The sequence below is a fragment of the Aotus nancymaae genome, unplaced genomic scaffold (assembly GCF_030222135.1).
Source record: "Aotus nancymaae isolate 86718 unplaced genomic scaffold, 86718_ANA_hifiasm-v0.15.2.pri h1tg000083l, whole genome shotgun sequence".
Lineage (NCBI taxonomy): Eukaryota > Metazoa > Chordata > Mammalia > Primates > Aotidae > Aotus > Aotus nancymaae.
Window position 1 is genome coordinate 3,481,480 of NW_026988498.1, and position 22,742 is coordinate 3,504,221.

General features: G+C 45.0%; 1 protein-coding gene across 7 annotated transcripts in view; it reads right to left on the reverse strand.

Moving 5' to 3' along the window:
• The window catches only part of SFMBT2 (Scm like with four mbt domains 2), a 288,295-nt gene that overhangs the window by 11,317 nt on the left and 254,236 nt on the right, over nucleotides 1-22,742 (reverse strand). For all 7 annotated transcript variants that reach the window (XM_064369048.1, XM_021670606.2, XM_064369044.1 and 4 more), the window contains 6 exons: nucleotides 21,690-21,829; nucleotides 16,609-16,718; nucleotides 6,674-6,849; nucleotides 2,699-2,865; nucleotides 2,080-2,343; nucleotides 1,116-1,244 (listed from right to left, as the gene is read on the reverse strand). In XM_064369048.1, the coding sequence (XP_064225118.1) occupies nucleotides 1,116-1,244; nucleotides 2,080-2,343; nucleotides 2,699-2,865; nucleotides 6,674-6,849; nucleotides 16,609-16,718; nucleotides 21,690-21,829 (986 nt within the window). The remainder of the gene's footprint in view (nucleotides 1-1,115; nucleotides 1,245-2,079; nucleotides 2,344-2,698; nucleotides 2,866-6,673; nucleotides 6,850-16,608; nucleotides 16,719-21,689; nucleotides 21,830-22,742) is intronic.

Consider the following 22,742-nt stretch of genomic DNA (forward strand, 5'->3'; position numbering starts at 1 on the left):
CAGTACCATGCTGTTTTGATTACTGTAGCCTTGTAGTATAGTTTGAAGTCAGGTAGCACAATGCCTTCAGCTTTGCTTGTTTGTTTTTTTTTTTTTTTTTGCTTATGATTGTCTTGGCTATTCGGGCTGAAAGAAAACACGGCACATATACACCCTGGAATACTACGCAGCTATAAAAAAAGGATGAGTTCAGGTCCTTTGTGGGGACATGGATGAAGCTGGAAACCATCATTCTCAGCAAACTGACACAAGAACACAAAACCAAACACCGCATGTTCTCACTCATAAGTGGATGTTGAACAATGAGAACACATGGACACAGGGAGGGAAATATCACGCACTGGGACCTGTTGGGGGTTGGGGGGGCTGGGGGATGCAGAGAAGAGGGTGGGGGACTGGGGAGGGATAACATTAGGAGAAATACCTAATGTAGATGATGGAGGGATGGATGCAGCAAACCACCATGGCATGTGTATACCCATGTAACAATACTGCACTTTCTGCTCATGTACCCCAGAACATAAAATATAATTAAATAATAATAATAATAATAAAAGAAAGAAGAGAACACTTTACATAGAAAGAAGAGAATATTTCACGTAGAGGAAGGTAAGAAAACGAGGATGAAAGCGTCATTCATAACAACACACCGGTCAGGGGCTTCCACTCGGGCAGGCCAGGCAGACGCCCTGTTCCCTCCTTCTCCCACTAGGCACAAGTAAGATCTGTGGGCATTAGATAGAAATCTACAAACAGAAGCCTCTGGAAGAGAGTCTCTGGAAGAAGAGAGGACAGCAGACCAGTCAGGGGCCTGGGACCCCAGCTGATGGCACATGCTGAGCTCTTAGGTTGTTTTTGTTGTTTGTGTGTGAGCTTCATGCACCTGAGACTTGGAGCTGAAGAAGCTGCAACCCAGATTTGCCAAAAGGCACTGACAAGGGGCTCAACCAAAGTGGGCTCTCTCCAGACAAAGGGCTGGCCAAGGGGTGGCCCAGCAAGACAAAAAGCTATGAGACGCCAGCGTCTCTTCTGCAGCTGAACACCGTAGGGAGGGCTGGCCAGGCCCCACGGACAGCAGCCAAGGCAAACCATTGACATGCGGCAAGCCACTGTACCTGCTCCTGAAATATCTTGGCCAGGGGGGCACAGTCTGTCAGCTTAATGAACCTCACCACGTCGGTGACCGTCCACTCCAACGGGTTGCTCTCCAGAACCAGTCTCTCCTCCTCTTCTTGTTTCGTGTCCTGCAGAGAAAGGGCAGGAGGAGCTCAGCTGAGGCACAGTCAGTTGGCTGGGTCCTCTCCGGCACTCTCCAGGCCTTGGTCGCTCCTGGCCAGGAGCAACTGCCTCCCTTTCCTCCCTCGCTGGGCACCTGAACAAACTACCCACACTCTCAGTTCCTGGGAAAATTCTTCACTCCGTGAGGATGCCCCCTGCGATGTCTCATGTGCCTTCAGAGGGAAGAAGGCAGGCACAGGGACAGTCACTCTGCATCCCTAGTTCAGGAAACCTTGGGGCTGCTTATGAACAAAGTGTTTCTGCTTAGAGAAAAGAGGAGAAATACAAGGGGCACGTCCAAGAAGGCACGGGCGAGTTCACGCAACGCTTCTGTAATGGTGGTGCCAGTGACCCTTTCTGCTGATCTCACACCACCCACTAGGCTAGGGGAGACCTAAAACGTGATTAAATACTTTAAAACATCACAGAGGTGTACTATAGAGGGGACGTGGGAGCAGGACACAGGGCAGTTACGGGAGATGCAAGGAAGGAAGTTCTGGAAACCAGGAGTTCAAAGGAACTCAAGGACTGTGCCTTCCTCCTGACAAGCACCCAGGTGGCACTAAAGCTATCCAGGAAAGAGATGCTACCTCCACCCTGGGAGCTGCGTTCTGATAGTGAAAGGCCCCTGCACCCAGAGGTGAAGCGCCAGCCTCTGTTCCTGACTTGGGAACGAGCTAGAGCAGGTGCTGCTGCTGGAGGCATTTTAAACAGGTTTCCCGGTGTCGTGGCCCTGAACTGTAACATGTGTGCTTCTTCAGCCCCAGCAGGAACCCCTCTGCCCCCACGCCCGGGCGTCACCTCTGTCCCCTCGGGCTTAGCTGGAGGGCACTTCTCCCCTTCCTCCGCAGAGGAGGCGGCCGGCACCCTGCGGCCCCTTCGTGTCCTCTCCGGGGGCGGCAGGCGTGGGGGCTCTGAGCCACTCCGCAGGGTGACAGCCCTCCGGGGCCGGGCCGAGGGCACCTCCGCTGACGAGGTGTCTGTCTGGTCATCCCGGAGCTCGGAGCCGGTCTCCTCACTGGCGGTGTCATCATCCATGGCGTCAGCGTCCTCCTCCTCACTTTCCTGAGAAGAAAAAGGCATTTAAGGGGCTGGTGGCAAGGGGTCCCCACAGTCAGACCACTGGGTCCTGCGGTCAGACCCTGGGCCCAGTGCAGACCCCTTAAAAGCCCTGTCCCGGGTGGCCTCTAAACTGGAGCCGATGGTCCCACCCATGGGCCCTACGAGGCCCCTTCCCAGCCAAAGCAGCTGGACATGCTACATTCGTTTCCAGTAAGTAAGGAGGAGGGGGTGTCTTCTTTGGCGTTTCTGACCATCCTGCCACAATCTCCAGAGCCACCTCTGCCATGAAGCAGCCACACCTCCCGGCCAGGGCCAGATGGCAGAGCCACAGGCTGGAGGGCACCCGGGCAGTACATACCTCCCCCGAGCCCGCTGTGAAGTCCATGGCAGAAGACCTCCGTTTCTTCTGCACGAAAATGGATTTCCGTCGCTTCCTCCGCCTGGTGGGTTTGGAGTGTCCGCTGTCGGGGTTGCTTTCTCCAATGGGGGGCTTGGAGATCTTCTTTCTCTTTCCATAGTAATAGGCTATAGGAAGGAAGATAAACTTTTGAAGGCTATCCACACACACAGACATGAACAAAGAGAGGGAGAGAGGAAGGAGGGAGATCATTATTTCATCTGATATCTCTGTACCTTAGGAAGTCATTCTGAGAAAACGTCTACACGGGGAGAAGTGAAACCCATCTCTACTAAAAATACAAAAATTAGTCAGGTGTGGTGGCACACACCTGTAATCCCAGCTACTCAGGAAGCTGAGGTAGGAGAATCACTTGAATCTGGGAGGCAGATGTTGCAGTGAACCAAGAAACCAAGATGGTGCCACTGCACTCCAAGCTGGACGACAGAGCGAGACTCCATCTCAAAGAAAAATAAAAAGCAGCACTGCTCCAGTGCTTCGGGTCAGGAAGGTGTTTGGGCTGAATTCGGCCCCTCCCCAATGTCGAAGCCTGAAACCCCAAAGTAACTGTATCTGGAGGTCACTGACATTAATGAGGTCATAAAAGTGGGGCCTGGTGTCTGAGAGAGACACCAAGGACACACGATCCAGAGGAGAGGCCCCATGAGGACATGGGGAGCAGGTGGCCACCTGCAGGCCCAGGAAGGATCTCATCAGAAACCAAAGCTGCCGACACCCTGATCTTGGACGTCCAGCCTCCGGGACTGTGTGAGGTAAGCATCTGCAGTTAAAGCCCCGAGTCTGTGGTATTTTATTGCAGCAGCCAGAGCTCACTTCTGCAGAAGGTGAAAGAGACAAAGGTGTCCACGGTTCTCATGGGAGTTTGTTCGCTCCCTGTCCAGGCCCCAGGCACTGCAGAGAGTGGTGGCTATGACATCCTCTGGCACGCTCTGACACCTGTTCCCAAGTCTGAATCCTGAGCAGTCAGTCAGTCAACAAGCACTGGGTGAACATCTGCTGGCGTGGTCTTGGCATGAGGGACTCCCTCAGCTCTTGATCTGACCAAGACAAGCCGTGATCCACCAAGACAACACGTGGGCCAAGTTCACCAAGCGCCTTTCCTCTTTTCAGAGTTCCTTCTCTATTACATCATTGCATACTTCAGTCCCTTCTCATTTGGTGGGACTCATGTTACTACTGAATTCTATAGCAGAGACACAGGTGTGTATCTTAATTCAAAAAATTATTGAACTTTAGTAATGATTAATGTTTTAAAGAAACTAAATGTGTCATCAACTAATGAAAACCACCATTAAGGACCCAGCATTCAATCACGGCCCAGATGCCTGCTCATTAACTAAAGGCTCAGCTGTCCCACTATGTGACACCCATGAGCCACAAAATCACTGAATGCAGCGAAGGAACTTTTATCCATGGATGGGGTGGGCCAAAAGAAAATGGCAAATGCCCTGGTGAGTGATGTTCCCCTGGCTGTGTCCATGTGTTCTCCTTGTTCAACACCCACTTATGAGTGAGAACATGAGGTGTTTGGCTTTCTGTTCTTGTGTCAGTTTGTTGAGAATGATGGTTTCCAGCTTTATCCATGTCCCTGCAAAGGGTGGGGGACGAGGGGAGGGATATCAGGGGGTGGGGGGATTAGGGAGGGACAGCATTAGGAGAAATACCTAATGTAGATGACGGGGTGATGGATGCAGTAAACCACTAAGGCATGTGTATACCTATGCAACAAACCTGCATGTTCTGCACATGCACTCCAGAAATTAAAGTATGAAAAAGAAGAAAAAAGAAAATGGCAAATGCACAGCCCCACTTTGCAGCAGCCCCTCTGCGGGAAGCATGATTTCAGTGCATTCTCACAGTGCTGGGCCATGGCTTCATCCTTTCTGCACCCCAATTTCCTTATGCACCAAATGAGGCCATCAAGACTAACAAGCATAGGTTTCCTTTGGCCTAAGACCCTCTGTCTCACCCCTCCCCTGCATTTGATCACAGCATGGCATTTGGAAAAACCATCGAAAAGCCACACAGCAGCAGCCCTGTAACTCCCAGGAAGCACACCTGCTCTGGGGAGCCCAGCCTGTTCTCATCAACCTCTCGAAAGGAGCAGATGGCGGGAGGGCTTGGAACAATGTCCCGTGTCCAGTTCTACAGGGACCGTGTTCCTCTGTGAGCAGGAATGAGCTGCTGTGGGCGAGCACTGCTTTGTGGCCATCTCCAGGTACAGGGCAAATGAGAAAGCCTCTGTCTCCACCCAAACCCCAAGCAGGTACAACAGGGCTGGGGCAGGCTAGCTTCTTAGAAGCCAGTGACTGGGGATAAGAATTGGTTTTAGGGAATGTAGCCAAAGGTCAGTATGTGTTTAGAGTCTTAGAATGAAACTGGGTGACCCCTGCTTTTCCAGAACTTGACTCCACCAAAATATCATTCTGTCTTCCTCCCACTGGAGCCTGAGTTCAGTCTGTAGTAACGTTCATTATAAATCAACCCAAAGGATCCTGGGATTTAGGGAGTTTACTATATGAGATCCAGAGACATCTCTGAGTTCATTTCGGCAGTGCTGAATGGGAGGCGTGGGACCCTGCTCCTTCCCTGCTATTCCCGGTGTCCTGGAAGAATGCAGAAGCCCACCTGGCAGGTAAGCATGCACCATGCATGGCAAAGGTGAGCCCTCAGTCGGGCCTTTCTTACTCGGGGGCTGCTGTTTCCCAGTGAATCCCTCCTCTGGAAAAAGGTGAGGTGATGCAGAAACAAGCTCTTCTGGAATCAGATGATGTGCTGGGCCGACGTACGTGCGGGCTCTGCCTGAGAGCCCTGTGCACCAAATATTGGGGGCTCTGTGTGGTCAATGAGGGTGCAGCTGACCTCCATCAGAAGGTGGAGTGGGAAGGCAGAGGAAGGCAGAGAATGCACGCGGGAGTCAACAGTGTGTGTTGTGTGTGTAGAAATACACTGATAGATAGATAAAATACAAAGAAAGTGATGCTGTGAACAGTGTTTCAAGTGCATTCAGATTTCTGGTTCCAGCACCCATGTTGACAAACATCATAACTGACTGTGGCCCACAGAGCACTGGCCACATGGCCAGGCCCTTGTCACACCCCAGCTGGCTGGAACGTGGCTGGCAGAGCCAACTTCCAGGTCAGTGCCCCTTGCATTGCAGAGAACTGAGGGGGAGACGCAGGAGACTCAGAACTGCAGGTCAGAGGGAGAGATCAGGGCTCGGGCACAGGAGGTGGAGATGTCTGGGAGTGGCTACCATGAATGGAGAAGGTCATCAGAAGGGAAGAAGGGCAGAGCTTGGGGGAGGTGGTTGCCTGAAGCCAGAGATCCTTGAATGGGACTGGGGATGGAAGAGGCAAGAGCTGAAGGTGGGGGAGTGGGGACAGCTCTGAGTCCTGCACCCTGTGTCCTGGGACAGAGGCAGCAAAGAAAGTGATGGCTGTCCTTGGTGGGGGTGTTGAGGAAGGCACCCAAACATGAGAAGCCGATTATGACGAGGATGTGGCACCCGTATGAAGTAGGGCAATGAAAGCGTCATTATACTTTCCCAGAGTAAGGACCGAGAAAGTCATCCAGGTCACTGTTGCTATGATCAGCTTTATTATGCTTTCCCACCATCCACGGAGCTGTAGAGTCAATCAACCCACTGAAACTCAGGACGCTACAAAGAGTTTCTTTTCTTCTTTTCCAAGGCCTACCAATGAAAATTCATCCTGTTTTAAATCATCCCAGCCCCTCCGTATGTCAGTCTAAAAACCTACAGCAAATCTTTACACATCTTTCCACAGCAATTCCTATAGACGACTAGTCCAAAGGTTCAAAAAGAAAAACGCAAATGGAACAAAACCCAAATCCCTTCCAGCACAGCTCAGGCCTCTGGCACCGTGCGTTTCTTTTCTCATCACTTGTACTTACTGTACTTGGTTTTGGTGTGAATGGAGCAGTTCTCTGGGCAGTGTTCAGATACCAGCACAGGACTGAACAGATTTGGACAGCACTCTAGCTTGGCACAGACTCGGCGGCAGAAATTTGCGACCTGGTCAGATGTCCGCACGATTTTGACCACAGCCCTGTATGTTTTGCCTCTGTATCTAGAAAACGGGGCCGGGGGAAAGTGATGGTGAGACCAGATTATGATTCAGACCTATTCTGTACAGCATATTCCAAAGGCAGCAACTGCATTTTCTGACGACAAAGCATATCATGCGTGGTTTTCCACGTCGTTTCTGTTATTCCTCACAGAGATATTTATAAGAAATGTTCACTAGTGTGCAAAAAATATGTCCTAACAGTGCTAAACCAGAATCCACTTCCACAAAGACACCCCATTTAACACACCCTCATTTTGCTATATACAACTTCATACCAAAGACAAGTGGTGCAGGGTACATACCTAATGGGCATGGCTCTCGAAATGAGGTTAGTGAAGTCTAATGGGTATTTTCCTGTTGATACCATATTTCATTTTTGAAAAATGTGAGTGCATATGGGACCATAATTCTGCCTTGAAAACCATGCAAATTCAGAACACTGAAACGATATCTTTGTCAAGGCTGTGTATCATATTGTTGAAATGGGGATGATTTCCATTATTCATAAATGGCATCTGTGCAGAATGGTGATAGGTAAGCAAGGTCACATTTAAATGGAGAGAAACACAATGGGTTTTATAAGGGGAAAAAAAGACACACACACACACACACACACACACACACACACACACAGAATGCAGAGTGACTGTATGACTGGGACCTGGAAACCGAGTGAAGACTCCCAGCCTTGCAGACACTGGCAGCAAGTGGCTTCAGTGTAAACAGAACGGTAATGGGTCTCAGGTGGATCAGTGACAGTTAAAGGAAAAGGCTGCTGTATTTTTCAAGTGTAAAGGGAGCAACGTGAAATGGCAGTGCTGCTCACCATACTGTGCCCATGAGGGTGACCAGCCACTCCTCTCCTCCAGGTTGGGATGGTGAAAGATGGCTCCAGGAACTAAAACTTGCTTCCACCTGCTCTCCAGCCTCCCCCTTCCCCACCGCACCCACCTCCATGGCTTCAGTTCCTTTTTCCTGAGTCCTTTCTGAACATGCACACCTTCACTGCAATTCCCCATGGCCTCAAGTCTTGACTGAGTGGTAGGTAGTGGAAGAAATCATACTGCAAGGAGAATGCACACGGGAGTCAACAGTCCTTCATAAATGTCTCTATTTCTTATTAGACTGAGGTCTTTGGAAAGCTGCGGTCTATTTGCAGATTAGGAATAATAAAGGGCATTTCTCCAGTTAAATCTCCCCCAAAAAGTGGTAACTAACTGAGGGGCCTCACATAGGAGACCTTCATTCTTATTATGGATTGAACCATGTCCTTCCCAAATTCATATGTTCATAACCCTCAATAGGACGGTAATTGAAGATGGGGCTTTCAATGTGCTAATTAAATGAGGTCATAAGGGTGGGACTCTAATCCAATAGGACTGGTGGCCTTGTAAGGAGATGAAAAGGCTGAGTGTGGAGGTTCACCCTTAGAATCTCAGCACTTTGGGAGGCCAAGGTCGGAGGATTGCTGGAGCTCAGGCGTTTAAGACCAGACTGGGCAGCACAGTGAGACCCCCATCTCTACAAAAAATTTAAAATCTAGCTGGGCACGGTAGGGCACTACTGAGGAGGCTGAGAAGGCTGAGGCAGGAGGATTCCTTGAGCACAGGAGGTCAAGGCTGCAATAAGCTATGATTGTACCATTGCACTCCAGCCTGGGTGACACAGTGAGGTTCCCCCCTCAAAAAAAAGATGAAAAGCCACTAGGGGTGTACATGCACAGAGACTAGACCATGTGAGGGCAGAGAGAGAAGGTGGCCGTCTACAAGCCAAAAAGAGAAGCTTTAGGAGAAACCAACTCTGGCGCCTTGTCTTGGACGTTTGGCCTCTAGAGCACTGAGAAAATAAACATCGTTGCAAAAGCCATGTGGCCTGTGGCTCTTTGCTGTGGCAGCCTGAGCTGACTGAGAAGAGACTCATACCTCCAGGGGGAAGTGACAAGAACGGGGACCTTCGAACTGCCTGTCTGCAGCTCCCCATCTCACCCACACAGCGGCTTCTCCTGACCATGGCTGCTGTCTGCTTGCATCTTTCCTTCTCGGTTCACATTTTCTAAGGATTCTCTGAGGTCCTCTTCAAGTACTCTTCTCTGATCTTAGAGGAAAGACCAATCTAGACTAAGGGTATGGAAGTTTTCCCCAAAGACTTTCAATGCACTAGGAAAACGAGAGATCTGGAAATCCAAATGCCTTTCGTAGTTATCCACAAAGAACCGATTTGATGTATGGGAATCCTAAAACTTGGACAAATATTGCTTACAGAGATGGTGTTTTCTTGCCATCATATATAAATATCAAGTACAATATTGCTTTCCTTAAACATAACTATTCGGTAAAGAATAAAAATTAAGCTCCTCGTCTCCCTCCCCACACCCACCAACACAACAAGAACTTAGAGTGAGACACGCTTCTGGAGCCTACATACTGTCATTTGCTGCTCATCATTTTTAAGAAACAAACTTTCTCCTTCCCCAAGAAAAACCACAGACAATGAATTCACCAACATAAAACTGGCAACCAGAGCTATAAAAAGCAGATTGGATGGGTTCTTGTTTTAAAAGTAGGCACCACAGCCCTTATCCAAATATGATGTAAACAGCGCCTGGCTGAAAACAAAAGCACTTAAAGATAGGTTTCAATCACCTTTGGATGCATTTTTATAGCTATCACGGGTACAAAATAATGGTCCACTTCTCAGTTGGCAACAGATCACAGGTTTTTACTTCATTCACATATCACCAAGCTACTGAAATGTGAAACTTCAGCTTTTTAGAAATGTCTTTCTAAAGACTGGAAAAATACTTTTCCACTAATAAATCATTTTTTAAAAGTATCAACAGCAAAAACAAATGAAGAATTAAATTCTAACTTGTGCTCTGTATCTGCATACTCTACTAAATGTATTTCATATTTACTCAGGGTCTTTCAGATCCCAGCCTCCGGGTGTTTCTTTTTCTTAAATTTCTCTGATGGGTGAAGCTTGACTTTCCACGTAGTGAGAACTAAAAAGCCATCTTATGTAGATACGATCATGCTTTAAACCCTATAGCCTTGGACGACTGTTGGCTTTTCTAGGCCCTCCACTGACCCTGCGTGTAGAGATTTTCTGCTACGTGCCTTTCAAGAGGGCCTCCAGGACCCATGTTGGGGTGGTTCTTGCTTACTGCTTTTGCTGCATTTTACAACAAAAAACAGCACAACTGAGAACACGGTACATTCCTCATGTTGCGGGACATGGAGAGTAAAAATGGGAAATGTAGAATGAAAATACTTTACAGCTACATTTTCTTTTGCAGTTTTATCCACTATGAGTTTGGTGGTCCTACAGCTTTGTTAAAAAGAGTTCAATATCAAGACTCTTAGAGTCCCTAAAAAAAATAAAATAATGAGACATAAGAATGCAGGGGAAACATGCAAACCACGTCAGATGTCAGTCTGCAGAACAAGGCTCAAAGATGAGACGCTCATCAAACCTCCAGGTGACAAGGCACATACACGTGGTGCCACAGCAAAGGGACGGATGAAGGGGGCAGTTATCTGGGGGAAACAGAACCAGGGTGGCTTCATATTTTGAGATGGGGAGTCTTGCTCTATTGCCCAGACTGGAGTGCAGTGGTGCAATCTTGACTCACTGCAACCTCTGTCTCCCGGGTTCGAGCGATTCTCCTGCCTCAGCCTCCAGAGTAGCTGGGACTACAGACATCTGCCACCATGCCCGGCTAATTGTTGTATTTTTAATAGAGATGGTGTTTCACCATATTGGTCAGGCTGGTCTTGAACTCTTGACCTCAGGTGACCTGCCCATCTTGGTCTCCTAAAGTGTTGGGATTACAGGTGTGAGCCACGGCACCCAGCCTCATTCTACTCTTTATTTTACCAAAAGTGAAAGAAAAGTGTGTTTTGTACTTTTACCTTCCATGAAAGACTTACAAACAGCATACCAACGACATAACTTTGTAGGCAGAGTGTGTGAAAAGAACAACCAACAGTGAGATAATGCTTTTAACTTTCTACTGACACTGTGAGACCAGAGGGCAAGACAAGGATATTATTTATTACACGGCCCAGCAAAGTTCTCACAAACACGAAGTTTTTGAAGCATGTATTTCAAGTCTCAAGAAGAAAATGAGGAAAATATTAAGATTGACAGCTGAGTTCACACACACCAGAAAACTTCCTGGCAATATAAATAATCTCAGAAAGAAGGAAAATAAAAGCAACAAGCAAAAGATTACTGAGTTGGAACTAAGGAATAGCAAAGATAAAAAGGTGAGGGAGGAGAAAGCTGTAAGGGAGAGGTCCAGGAAGAGCCTTCATCTTAGTCCTCAGACAGACACTGCAGCCCCAGTGCCGCTGTATTAATCAGGTCGCAGAGAAATCTGGAAGGAAGCATGCAATCTTTTCTTTATAAGCTAAGCACATAAGGAGAGGCTGAGGCTGACAGAGCTCTCAGAAGCACACTTTGAGACCGTAAAGGAAGTCACAGATCAACAGTGGGAAACCTGGGAGATGCTCTTCCTAGTTGTCAATGCAGGACACTGAGAATCCCAGAGTCAGAGAAGATTATTTTAAGCTGAAGATATTTGAGATTCAACAGATACAGAAAGAAGCCTTCTCAGAGTGTCCATTATCTGACTGAAAGCAGAAACTTTAGAGAAACAGAGACTGCCATAAATTCCCTCTTTGGGGGCATCTTCTACTCCCAGGAGAGAGACTTAAGAGTAAAGCTGCCATAAATCCCCACCCTGGGGGTGTTTCCTGGCCCGGCCATGAAGAAGACAGAAAGACCACTCACACCTGCATAAACAAGCATTAACACAAACTTTCTTATCCTCCCATTTATTCTCCTCAAATCCAATTTGTCTTTCCCAAAGCAATCTGCTTGTTCTTCCGATAAAAGCCTTTGCTCCCAGCTCCCTTTCCCGTACTGAGCTGGATATATAATCCCCAAACGGCTGACCGCTCCTCTGAGTTACTCATCACTGAGCACTCCCTTGGTAAGAGCGTTACACATGTCAGTGGGCTGTTTCTTCTCCCACTAACCTGTGTTTTGTCAGTTAACGTTTTCACGCTCCCAGTCTCTGAACCTTAGAGAGTTGGGGCAAAGTTTTCCTCACTGGTATCAATATAAAGTGTGTGTGGCCTTCCACTTTCTTCCCATTAGCCAAAGTAGGGAGTTTTTTCTGCATCCAAGTGCCTATGGCAGGGGTGGAGAAAGATGGAGGAAGATGGAACAGTAAGAATGCCGAAAAAATCGTCTCTTCTCCTTCAGTAGGTGATATGGTTTGGCTGTGTCCCCACCTAAAACTCATCTTGAATTGTAGCTCCCATAACTCTCACATGTGGTGGGAGGGACCCGGTGGGAGGCAAATGAATCATGGGGGTGGTTTCCCCCATATTGTTCTCACAATAGTGAGTAAGTTTCAAGAGATCTGATGGTGTTACAAGCGGAAACCCCTTTTCCTTGATTCTCATTCTCTTCTCTTGTCTGCCACCATGTGAGATGTGCCTCTCACCTTCCGCCATGATTGTGAGGCCTCCCCAGCCATGTGGAACTGTGAGTCCATTTAACCCTTTGTTACTTATAAATTACTCAGTCATGGGTATGTCTTTCTCAGCAGCATGAAAATGGACTAATATGGTGGTTAAAAGTTGAGAAAAATCAAAATGGATTTTGAGTCAAAAAGAAAAACAGACTGAAGAAGCCAACACTGGTGCAACCATCAGTTCATAACTATTAGCTCAGCCCAAGCAGGAGGCTGTCACGATGGTCTAAGTTCCAACATTTACCCTCAAAATCACCCTATGAGACCTTTTAACAAAATCTTGTCACGCAGTGATAGGAGTGTGGGAGCAGAGGACAAGGTTCTGGTTCTTCGAGCCGAACTCACACCCTCGAATGCTGAAGGAAGAATTAAAAGAGAAAAGAAACAGTGACTCTGAGAATGCTGCAGAAACAGGGAAGCTTTGCAGGCTGTGCAAAAACCTCTCTTCTCATCAGCAATAGTGAGTTACGGTTCTCAGTTCCTTCAGAACAAAGCTTTCACTTCATTGATCTCATTCTTAGTCATTAGACACCAGAGTTGGGAGAATGGGTCACAGGTTTTCAGTCTAAGGACACCCAACTCCTTAGAAGTTTCTTTCTTCCTTCTTGCCTTTGAGTAATGGGAACTCTGCAATACATGAGAAGTGTATGTTTATTGCAGGGACTGCTGCTCCTCCTGAACGTCCTAAACTGGATTGTTTGAATCAGACACGCCACGCCATGAACCAATGAATTCAGGTATACACACATACATACAGAAATGCAGTCTTCTCTTCAAATAGACTGGTTCATCCCCCAGCTTATAAGGCAAAGTTCACCTCATACATTTTCAGGACAGCAAACTACACACACTTAGGCAAGGTAAACAAAAATTAAGAAATTACCAAATGAAACCTTTTATGGCAAAGTTTCTCAGTTTGGGAATCCTTTTTTTACATAAATCACTTTATAGCCAAATATTACCTGTGACAGTTCATAAGACACAGGCTTGCATAAAAGGATAAAAATTAATGTCAAATAAGTAAAAGCACACACAAAATTAACCACTGCTTACAAAAAAAAAAAAAAAAAAAAAAAAAAAAACCACCACAACATTTCTACAGAGCTGAGCATGACCCACCTAACAGTGAAGATTTGATTTTATCTCCTGGCCTCTGATAAGTGACAGTGAGCTCTAACTCACATGAAATCGCACCAGGATATTTTCTCTTTAAAAATATTCTGAATAACCATAACAAAGGACTGGAAAAACTTATAAGCTTCTGCCTGGCTTTTATAAAGATGATCACAAAAGTCATTCAAAGAAGAGTTAAGACAGTCTTCTTATTTTCCCTCAAGAAGATTCTGTAACATGTTGAAAAACATATTTAAATGTCTCTAGATGCAGAGAGGTAGAGGGCATTTTTTTCTTATCCCCCACTAAGATATAGCCTAAATTCCTCCACTCTTGTAATTCAAAATAATGTAGGTAAATTGAGCATACTTAAATTCATTGGCAAGAGGGACATTTTCTCTTCCAGAACAGAAATGAACTACATGAGAAGCCATTTTTTTTCCTTGGCACAAAAGCTAGCAAATTTTTGCTTTTCAATACATGTTGAGGGTAATAATGATAGACTCCTCACAAGTTCAAATATTGCAATAATTCCTTTCATTCTATAAAAGGTATGGTTGTTGGATAAATAGGGGGAAAAATCACCAAGAGACAATTGTAGATAATAGCATAATTTTTCATTATATTTACAAGTCAAAACCTTTACAAAGGCACCTTCATCCTCTCAAGTAAATGGGTCTTTACTCTTAGGAAGTGGAAAAAACAACCAGAAATCCTAGATGCCAAATGAGAGCAATCACACTGACCTACGGATAATCTCACATCCTCTCTTCCTGAAAAAACTCTTTATGATTGTATAAAACAGCTCCCATAACCAACCAAGAGGACTGTCATACATATATATATATGTATGACATATATATGTATATGTCATTATATATATGACATATATACATATATATACACACATACACACAGATATATTATATATACATATATATACACACACATCTATCTACATATATATATAATGTATTTTATTTGTCGTAAAGACAGGGTCTTACTATGTTGTCCAGGCTGGTCTTGAACTCCTGGGCTCAAGTGATCTGCCTGCCTCGGCTTCCCAAAGCATGCGGATTACAGGCATGAGCCCCTTTGCCTGGTCTGGACCAAATGTCTTGAATGCAGGTCTCTCCTCTTGTATGTTAATTTATTCGTGACAGAAAACATGTCTGCCTTTCAGCCAAATGGGAAGATGCCGGCTCTCTCTCCTCCCATTTGGACCAAAGAAAATAGCAAAGTTGTCAAGATCTAAAAAGTTGTCGTTTTACATCAGAAGGAAAGAGGTGAGTCAACACACAGTATCAGAGCAGGAGAGCTCCCGCTGACTGTAAAGCTGTCATCATTAGCAGCTGCTTTGAGACGCTACTATGATCTAGCACAGTTGAAACTCCGTTCAGACAGACATTTTCTCATTATAAGTTGCTGTGTAAGATGTTACTGTGGAACTTTCTGTCACATTTGATATAATAGGTAATATGCTGCTTTTACAATTCAGCAGAGCCAGATTTCACCATGTCTGTTTTGATTGTATCAGGCTGGATCTAATAAAAAGCTCTGATCGACTTGGTAACATGAAAACGAGTGCAAACACATGCAGAATGAACTCCCTCTCTCTGTGGATCTGGAGCGAGTTTCTGGCTTATTTAGAAGCAGGAGAGACTTTAACGGGATCTAAGATCTTTGTACTTTTATTATACCTATGTCCATTAGCTGTACATGGACTGTACTGAACTTGGCAGAAATGTTTCCAAATACGAAGGATTTCTTGCTCATGTTTTTTGCCCCCATGACTACTACAACCTTGTAAGAAAATGTTCCACTACTCCCAATGATCTCTTTAAATAAAGTAGAAAAACATGAAATATTAGAAAAAATTGTTTGTTTTTCTCTGAGCTATAGGTGAAGCTCACTTAAATATTTCTTGAGAAAGAAGGAAATGAAACACAGCAGCATCTTTCGTCGGCCTGCCATTTTCTGCAAATAAACCCTCTTCTTATCTACATATATTCTCTTACACTTTTGTGATCTGGCAGAGTATGATTAGTCCATAAATGACTTTTACTGAATCTAAAGCCCCAGCGTTGTTAAAAAATGACACCAGGAATGCTAAGTGGATGGCTGGCAATGAATGTCGAGTGCCAGCGCAATCTCTAAACATCTTCACTCAGTTTGAGCATGAGTTAACTACAGAGGAAAATATTACTGGTCATACAAATTACTTAATATTTCTCAATTTTCACTATGAATAGGGCAGGTGCCTTCTCTAGAGGAGGCTTGGAGAGCCTCTAGCCATTAAAAAGTGGTTTACTCTTTTTAAAAACCATCATTTCTCACGTTACATCTAAATGATTATTAAGACGCCAACTATTAAAACCTACTCTATTTGAAACCCATAGATGAACATTAAAAGTCCTCTCAAGCACTCTAAACAATTATTCAACATAAAATTATCTTAGAAACAGACCTTTTTCTATGTACCTAAACCACCAAGTTCAAGCACATTGATACAGTTCCTGCTCTCAATTTCAGAGGTCAAGAAACTTAAAGCAAAGCAAAAATGTCACCTTTCCAATTAGCCTATTTCCAAATAAAAGAAAGCTACCTGACTCCATGCCAACCCTGATTTCACTGCCATTTACTTAACCCAGACCAAACATGCCTTGGTTCCTTTTATCTTTTAGAACTGTCAACTGCCAGAAAAGAGAGCATTTGCATTTAGCATAGTCTTTATAACATCAAAAATGAAGAGCTGTTTATGAACATAGTGTAATAACGATAAGGGATATCCTCTTTATAATTTTCCCTCTTTTGCTCAAATAATCTATCGGTCCTGAAACGTACCAAGTTTTTATGCTGAATGTTTAACATAATAAAGTATTAGGCACATCCGTATTTCACCTTAGGAATTCTAAGGCTTAAGGCAACACTGGACAGCAAAAAATGCCAAGAAATCTACATGTCGTCCATAGAAATGTAGAATGAACATCCTTCAGTTTGTTCCGTTTCTCAGGGCTGTGTCACAAAGAGAAGTGACAAGTTTCAAAGTAGCGGGCAAAGTATTATACAAACCCTTGCTTTCCAGAACTGAAAACACTTACTTGGCCTTCAACGTCTCCTCCTGAAAATTCCAGTGGGGATCTTCTACCAGCTGTAATTCTCTTAATACCCTTCCAGGCTTGTAGGCTGCATTGATTATCATGCTAAGAACCTTTTAGGGGGAAAAAATAAGCAGAATGAGCTGCAATTGCATTCATTCCTACTAACACGAGGATGCTTTGAAAACCACACCAGTGACAATTAGGAAGGGCTCGCCATTATCCCCACATTAAATGAAGAACTGTGATTAAGTCTGATAGAACACTTCCCAGGCTCACACTGAGTTGTTTCATCATCCAGGGACAAAAAGAGTGGTAAAATCCAATCTGTCTGGCTAGAAAAGTGTGAACCTCTCTCTAGAGGGGGTGGCAGACTCCCATTAACTCTTCTAGTTGCAGAAAAGCTGAACCATTTTCACCAAAGAGCAATTTATTGTACTTCAACAGGATGACTCTTCAGTTGGATAGGCTACTGAGCATTTCTTCTGTTTTTAAAGATTTCATAAGGAACCAATGAAATGGAGACAACTTACTCATGAAACACTTCTGGAGAGGCTTCAGATGCTTGCAAGGAGGTAACAAGTTGTGTGAAACTCCCCTCTTGCAGGCTCAATTCATGGACATTTAATACTAGGGTAACCTTCTGACATGTGAATATATATATTTATTATACTTTAAGTTCTGGGTACATGTGCAGATCTTGCAGGATTGTCATACATGCCATGGTGGTTTGCTGCATATATCCCCCTGTCACCTACATTAGGTATTTCTCCTAATGTTATCCCTCCCCAACCTCCCCGCCCCCTGCTATCACCCCACCCTCCTAGCCCCCAACCCCTCCAACAGACCCCAGTGTGTAATTTTCCCCTCTCTGTGTCCATGTGTTCTCATTGTTCAACACCCACTTATGAGTGAGAACATGTGGTGTTTGGTTTTCTGTTCTTGCTTCAGTTTGCTGAGAATGATGGTTTTCAGTTTCAACCATGACCCTGAAAAGGACATGAACTCATCCGTTTTTATGGCTGCATAGTACTCCATGGTTTATATGTGCCACATTTTCTTTATCCAATCTATCCTTGATGGGCATTTGGGTTGGTTCCAAGTCTTTGCTATTATAAGCAGTGCTGCAATGAACATATGTGTGCATGTGTCTTTATAATAGAACAATTTATGATCCTTTGGGTATATACCCAGTAATGGGATTGCTGGGTCAAATGGTATTTCTATTTCTAGATCCTTGAGGAATTGCCACACTATCTTCCACAATGGTTGCACTAATTTACACTGCCACCAACAGTGTAAAAGTGTTCCTATTTCTCCACATCCTCTCCAACATCTGTTGTCTCCAGATTTTTTAATGATCACTATTCTAACTGGTGTAAGACGGTATCTCAATGTAGGTTTGATTTGCATGAAATGTGAATATTTTAAAAGTGAGTCTGGATCACCCAATGCCATCCAATATCATATTTCCTTGATCCACCCCTCAATCCCAAGTCCAAGAAAACGAGCAGGTGTATACCACAGAGTTCAGAAAGAGCAGGCATTTCTGAGAGTCCCAACTGCTAACCTGGGGAGATACAATGCTCCTGTTAACCTCAATGAGCTTCTCTAATGAAAAGGGCGAGGACCTCAGAGCATGAAGCTGCTCACCTTTCAAAAAGCAAATCATCATTAATGATGAACACTGATGAGTACTGACACATTCCTGGGCTGCTGCTATTTGGATAGAGACCTTACAGAGAACGTGAGAGTGCAAAGCAGAGGCCTATGGTGTGGAGTTCCATGAAATGACTCTCTGTGAAGCTCCACTGGGTGAGAGGTAGCAGGAACAAGACAGGGGGAGCACGCAGTGCCCATGCCTCCTGCAGGCTGTCCCAATGCAGAAGTTGGAAGGACCACGCCAGGCATGGAGCTCACATTTCAGATTTCAGAGCAAAATACCATCGAGAAAGCAAGAAAAATAGCTGAGTGAGATGGGAGACTGGCATTACTGCCTAAACACCTACTATTTTTTAATGGAGACTATCACAAAATAAATGGAAGGAGATGGGAGAACGTGGCTGGAATTTGGATGTCACGGTTTTCATGGGTCTGCCATGTTCTGGAATGTAACCAGCTTGGTTGTACCCTGATTTACTTCTGAAAACAACAAATTTTTCTCAAGTTGTAACTAAGGATTTGCTCTTAAAATACTTTACACTATGCAGTCAGCCCAGCGACTGCCTTTTCTTTGCCTGGGTAACATTTTGCTATGTTTCAAGGGCCTCAAAACTACCCACCAAGAGAATGTGGCTTGCCAAGGTGCTAAAAAGCCATGACAAGGCGGTACCAGCAGTTCTGCTTCATTTGTGTTTTCTGTATTAGAATAATCATCTGATTTTATTGTTTACTGTCAGTACAATTTACAGAAACTCAGTTTAAAAATAAATCTAATTAGAACCGACTGTAATAACGTATGCAGTGTTTATCAACAGACAATAAAATTTCAACAGATTCTTTTCACTGGGTTTTGCAGAAAAAACCCCAGAGCTACACGTTATTTGCTGCATATCGAGATGCATTTTGTGACTGAAAAGAAAATGCCTTCTGGAGTTCAATTCAGCCTGGGAGCAGGCAGCAATTAAATTATAAAAAGCATCTGATATTGAATGTTTTTCCCTTGGCTTTTCTCGATGCCACATCATCCGTCTCCAAATTCAACAAGCTCTCTATAAAACTTTGTAATTGCAAGCTGAATAATTTCTGTGCACATGACAATGTAATGTATTATAGTTACCTAATGAAAATAACTAAGTGGACAGCTGTTAGGACTAGCCACAGTTAGACTGAATTATTGTGCTTTGCAAAACACTGGAGTTCAGTTCATTATGTTCTTGATCAGAGTGGGTAGCAGGGAACCTGTCCCCAAAAACTAACAGGACCTTAGGTGTCTCTCATCTTCCTCCACTGATATGATTTGGCTGTGACCCCACCCAAATCTCATCTTGAATTGTAGCTCCCATAATTCCCATGTGTGGTGGTAGGGACCCTGTGGGAGGTAATTGAATCGTAGGGCCACTTTCCCCCATACTGTTCTCGTGGTAGTGAATAAGTCTCCTGAGATCTGACGGTTTTATAAGGGGTTCCCTGTTTGCTTAGCTCCCATTGTGTCTTGCCTGCCACCATGTAAGACATGCCTTTTGCCTTCTGCCATCCCCTGCCATGTGGAACTGTGGTCCATTAAACCTCTTTTCCTTTATAAATTGCCCAGTCTCAGATATGTCTTTATCAGCAGTGTAAAAATGGACTAATAAATCCATCCACCTCATTTCTCAGCTCTTTTACAGTAAAATCCTTAAGAGGTCTACACTCACCAACGCCTCTTTCTCTTCTTCAGTTCTTTCTGGAACCCAATCCAATGGGGCTCTTCTGTGTCCACCATGTCCCTGAAACTACCTTATCCAGATGCCCAGTGAGGACACACGGCTGAAGGCTGGTTAGCTCTGGTTCTATTCTTACTCTGCCAGCAGGGGCTTCCCTGCCTTCCACCTCACCTTTTGAGAGTCTCACCTCCCAACAATGGCCAGGGTAATCCTTCAAACCACAGGTCAGATGAGGCCTTTGCTCTCCTCTGTTCTTCTCTTAGGATTGTTCTTCCTGGGGAAATCCTCCCAGTCCATCCCTCCCCATCTGGGTCTTTACTTCAAAGTCTGTATCAGAGAGGGCTCTGTTCAGCACCCTCTGTACATAGAACATTGCTCCCTTCATTCTCTGGCTTCTCATGGTTAACTTATTATTAATATAGAAGTATTCCTTTATTGGTTGATTTGTTCACCATCCACCCCTACTATAACACAGGCAGCAGGAAATCAGGGACTTCATTCTGTTTGCTGCTGTATCTATGGTAGATAGAACTATCACTGGCAAGAATAGGTGCTCAACAGATATTTTTTGAATTAGTTCAATAATTTCCAATATGGGCTCTGAAATTAGATAAAATTATTCTGTTCTTCCTAAAAATTAACAACAAATTCATTCCAAGTGTTGGATACCATATAATCTATGTGAACAGAGGGTCAGGAGTTATCATTTGCTATTGCTTTTCATTGCTACAAAATCTTATCCTATGCTATGATGAGAAAGTTCATCAAATGTATCTTGTCTTCTCTATGGGAAAATAATAAAGAAAAGCCTTACGAGCAAAAAAATTGTGCACCTTTCCTTTGCCAACCTTCCCTCTGCAAACTGACTATGTGAGTGTGTTAAAGTTTACATCTACCCACAAGCTTGGTACATTATTCTTAGTGGGTGAACGAACCTTTTTTCCATTATTCTTAGTGGGTGAACTAACCGGTCCTATTTCCGATGGCAGCAGAAATTCGTACGTGTAACCTTGGATTGATTTCTGTTTGGACTGAGTTTAATATCTGCAAGGATCTCGGATGTGTGCCAACTTACGTGCTTAAGAGTTAACTAGCCGTCCTGCCGCTGAACCACACTGCAGAGCCCTTCCCAGGGCGTGGCTCTCCCAACTCTATCACCATTTTCTTTCGCTGTAAATTTCTCATGTATGGAGTCTACTCACCACTTAGGCTGAGTGAGATGCATACTGTTTGATTTCAAGACATGATGCCAAATGCAGAAATGAGCTATTTACAATGAAGGCAGCTCTACTCTGCCGCTAAATGAAAATGTGTCTGAAGGGTGTGGTACCATGGCCAGGCCTGCATGAGACTCTCAACATGAACAGGGCCCTTTCTGGGTCCATCCCATGTGGTCTGCACATTCCGGGCATTTTCAGCATCCTCTCCTGTTCCTTCCTTCGTCCCCTGCACCCTGAATGCCCCGGCTTTGTTCTTGCCCCTCTCCCTACCTGAGACAGGCTGCCTGTTCTGCGGTCCCCACAGACTGCAGGTGCCTAGAGTATGATCTCACAGTGTGCGTGCCAGGTGTTGCCCCAGAACCTGGGACCACGTGGCTACATTCTATTGACCTACTCATCTTTCCAACTCGACTGGATGCTGGTGTGGGGCAGAGACCACATGCTAAACTTTCTACATGTTCCTGTTAAAGTAAGCCAAGGTGACTGTGCATGGCTGTACCTCTTTAAGAACCAGCACGCATTTGCCTGGTCCCACCGACTGAGGTAGCTCGGCGATCCTTCCTTTGTTCAGGTAAGGGCCTGAGAAACACCTGTGGTTGATGAAGAGCTGAGGACAGCAGTATTTCCCATTGATGGTTCCTGCAGAGGAGAGCAACACAGTCCATGCTTAGGACCACAATCCCAGACCCTAGGGGAACCCAAGACCCTTGCTTAATCCACACGGTCAGGGAGAAGGACCACACAGAGCTGTCTGAGCTCTTGACTGATGGGGAGTCAGGCATAATAAAAGCAATGGATCCCAAAATGAACACAACAACTGTGACGACCAGTGTCATTAGAACTGTAATTAGGAGGCCTCACTCTGCCTCCAAATTGTAACAAAGCAGCAGAGAAAAACGGATGATTGTCTTCTTTTGAGAAAAAGGCTCTGTGTCTAATAGTGGGACATTTTATTTTATTTACTTTTTTTGAGACAGTCTCGCTCTGTCGCCCAGGCTGGAGTGCAGTGGCACGATCTTGGCTCACTGCAACCTCCACCTCCCAGGTTCAAGCAATTCCCCTGCCTCACCCTCCCAAGTAGCTGGGATTACAGGGGCATGACACCATGCCCAGCTAATTTTTTTTGCATTTTTAGTAGAGACAGGGTTTCACCATGTTGGCCAGGCTGGTCTCGAACTCCTGACCTCAGGCGATCCGCCTGCCTTGGCCTCCCAAAGTGCTGGGATTACAGGAGTGAGCCACTGTGCCTGGCAGGACATTTTATATTTTTAAGGATACCTTAAAAATTCGGATTTTTTTTTAACCATATAAACAAATATTTCTGTTTATGATGCAATATTCAAGACACATGAAAAGACACAAAGGCTAAGACGATGACCACTCCAGAATCACTGTGTAGTTCAAGGACAAAAACACCAACTACACAGCTGAATCCCGTGTCACTCACCCCAGTGACACCCCCAACCTGTACCTCCAGAGGTGACCATGACCCTGAATCTAGTGTTCATCATCCACAAGCATGCCAACCACACACACAGAAGCATGTGTGTGC